Source organism: Aplysia californica, unplaced genomic scaffold (assembly GCF_000002075.1).
Source record: "Aplysia californica isolate F4 #8 unplaced genomic scaffold, AplCal3.0 scaffold01445, whole genome shotgun sequence".
NCBI classification, from domain to species: Eukaryota; Metazoa; Mollusca; class Gastropoda; order Aplysiida; family Aplysiidae; genus Aplysia; species Aplysia californica.
In genome coordinates, this window is record NW_004798715.1 from 9,731 (window position 1) to 11,636 (window position 1,906).

Consider the following 1,906-nt stretch of genomic DNA (forward strand, 5'->3'; position numbering starts at 1 on the left):
CTCTCAAAACAGGTGACCCCCACCTCCTTCTTTCGCAAATATCTCGAATTGTATTCAAGATAAGTGGATATTTTTTTCATTCAAATAAAGACAAGTAAACAAGCTTTAAAATAATACCAATAACTCTACATGCCCAAAAATTGACGAGAGCCTGATTCCACCACGCTGCCTCACTTATGAAGTTTTTTTGCCTTCGCTTTATTTGCTAGGTTTTTTTTCGCACTGAAAGATATACAGTGGGTGATTGGTGGGTTCTCTGGTTTGGTTTGCTACTTCTTTCCAATCAATTTCATATCGTCCATATCTCTCCTTCTTTTTTCTTTGTGTGATACTCTCTAGTAACACATCTCATCTGTGACATTGAATTATCATCCAATTGTGTGCTGTAAAACTCCTGCTAAGCTAAATGTATGCCATTGTTTTCATATCACCTAATTTGCATTTTTTTTCCTTCTGAAACATAAGTGACATTCTTTATATACCTAACAGTACTAGTTTATTTATTCTTTCCCTCCAGTCTCTGACCCCCGCTGATGGAAGACAGTGACGCGCCCACTCACACACGGCACAAGTCGACAGCGGACCAAAAGAGGGAGTGTGACGTCACCACGGCCGACATAGCGGCGGACAATGAGGACGGCTACATGGGGAGGAAGAGAATGATACGTGACGAGAGGAATGCGGAGAAGAAGGACGGGAAGGGAGAGGCAGACAGAGGAGGGAAGATGGGGGAGGAGGAGGAGGATGAAGACGAGGATGAAATAAATGCAGAGCTGCTTCAGGATGGCCTCAAGAGGGCGTTGTCTCAAACGTGGCATGCCCCGGATGGAGGGTGAGTCTCTTCAGGTTTTTTTGTTTGTTTGTTTGGGGGGGGGGTACTTCTTATTTATTTATCATTTTTGGGGTTTTTATTTTGGTAAGTGTTTTACGGAGCTCGCAACTGCATAAAGTCATATGAGTGCTAGGTGTTTAATCTTTCTTACCATAATAGTAGGGATGTGACTGAAAGACAGCAGTAAGAAGGAGCCAATGAGTAGCAGTAGAAAGGCTAAGGAGGTGAGGCGGTGGGGGTAGAAAGTGGAGATGAAAGCAGGCGGTAGAATATTATTAGAGAGCAGGGAAGGATGTGAAAGTAGAGTGTAGAATTTAGAGAAGAAAATTTTCAATCGCTGTCAGATTTCGAACCTGGAAGCAATTGAATAAGAGGCTAACACCGTAACTTCTCGACCACGAGAGTCCCTGTAAATAGGCTGAACCCTTTTGATATCGTCCATCTCCGATAGGACTACGCCAATTCATGAAGGGCTCGGTGAAAAAACGGTTGTTATTAGAGACTGGAATTCGTGTGGAGATCAGTTCTTAGGGCTGGTAACCTTATACTTACAAGTCTATTTAACTGTTGATTGATCGCTGATGTTCGACTTTCCATTCAGCTAACAATAACAATGAACAACCAGTCCAACAGCAATGAAGTTGATTTAATCTACAAGATTTTGAAATTGATACCCATATGGTCTCCAGTTGGGAACATTCGAGCAAAGTGTCTCCCTCAAGGACAGAGGGTCAGGCCCAGCTGAGCCTCGAACACTCGAACACTCGAATGCTCGAACACTCGTACACACGAATGCTCGAATCCACAGTCTCACCATTACAAGTCCGGCAGCAAATACGATAATTTAATCTACAAGATTTTGAAATTGATACCCATATGATCTCCAGTTTGTGATTTAAAAAACCCAACAACAACAACACTTTCTCCACTGAATCCTCCACATGGGAACATTCGTGCAAAGTGTCTCCCTCAAGGACAGAGGCTCAGGCCCAGCTAAGCCTCGAACACTCGAACACTCGAACACTCGAATGCTCGAACACTCGAACAATCGAACACACGAACGCTCGAATCCAC

The 1,906-nt window shown here is 43.4% G+C and overlaps 1 protein-coding gene across 1 annotated transcript in view; it reads left to right on the top strand.

Moving 5' to 3' along the window:
• Positions 1–517: 517 nt before the first annotated feature.
• Positions 518–1,906, top strand: part of LOC101848490 — a gene marked incomplete at both ends in the record, with an annotated part of 5,861 nt that continues 4,472 nt past the window's right edge. The window contains 1 exon segment of the mRNA XM_005112854.2: positions 518–832. Coding sequence (XP_005112911.2) covers positions 534–832 — 299 coding nt within the window.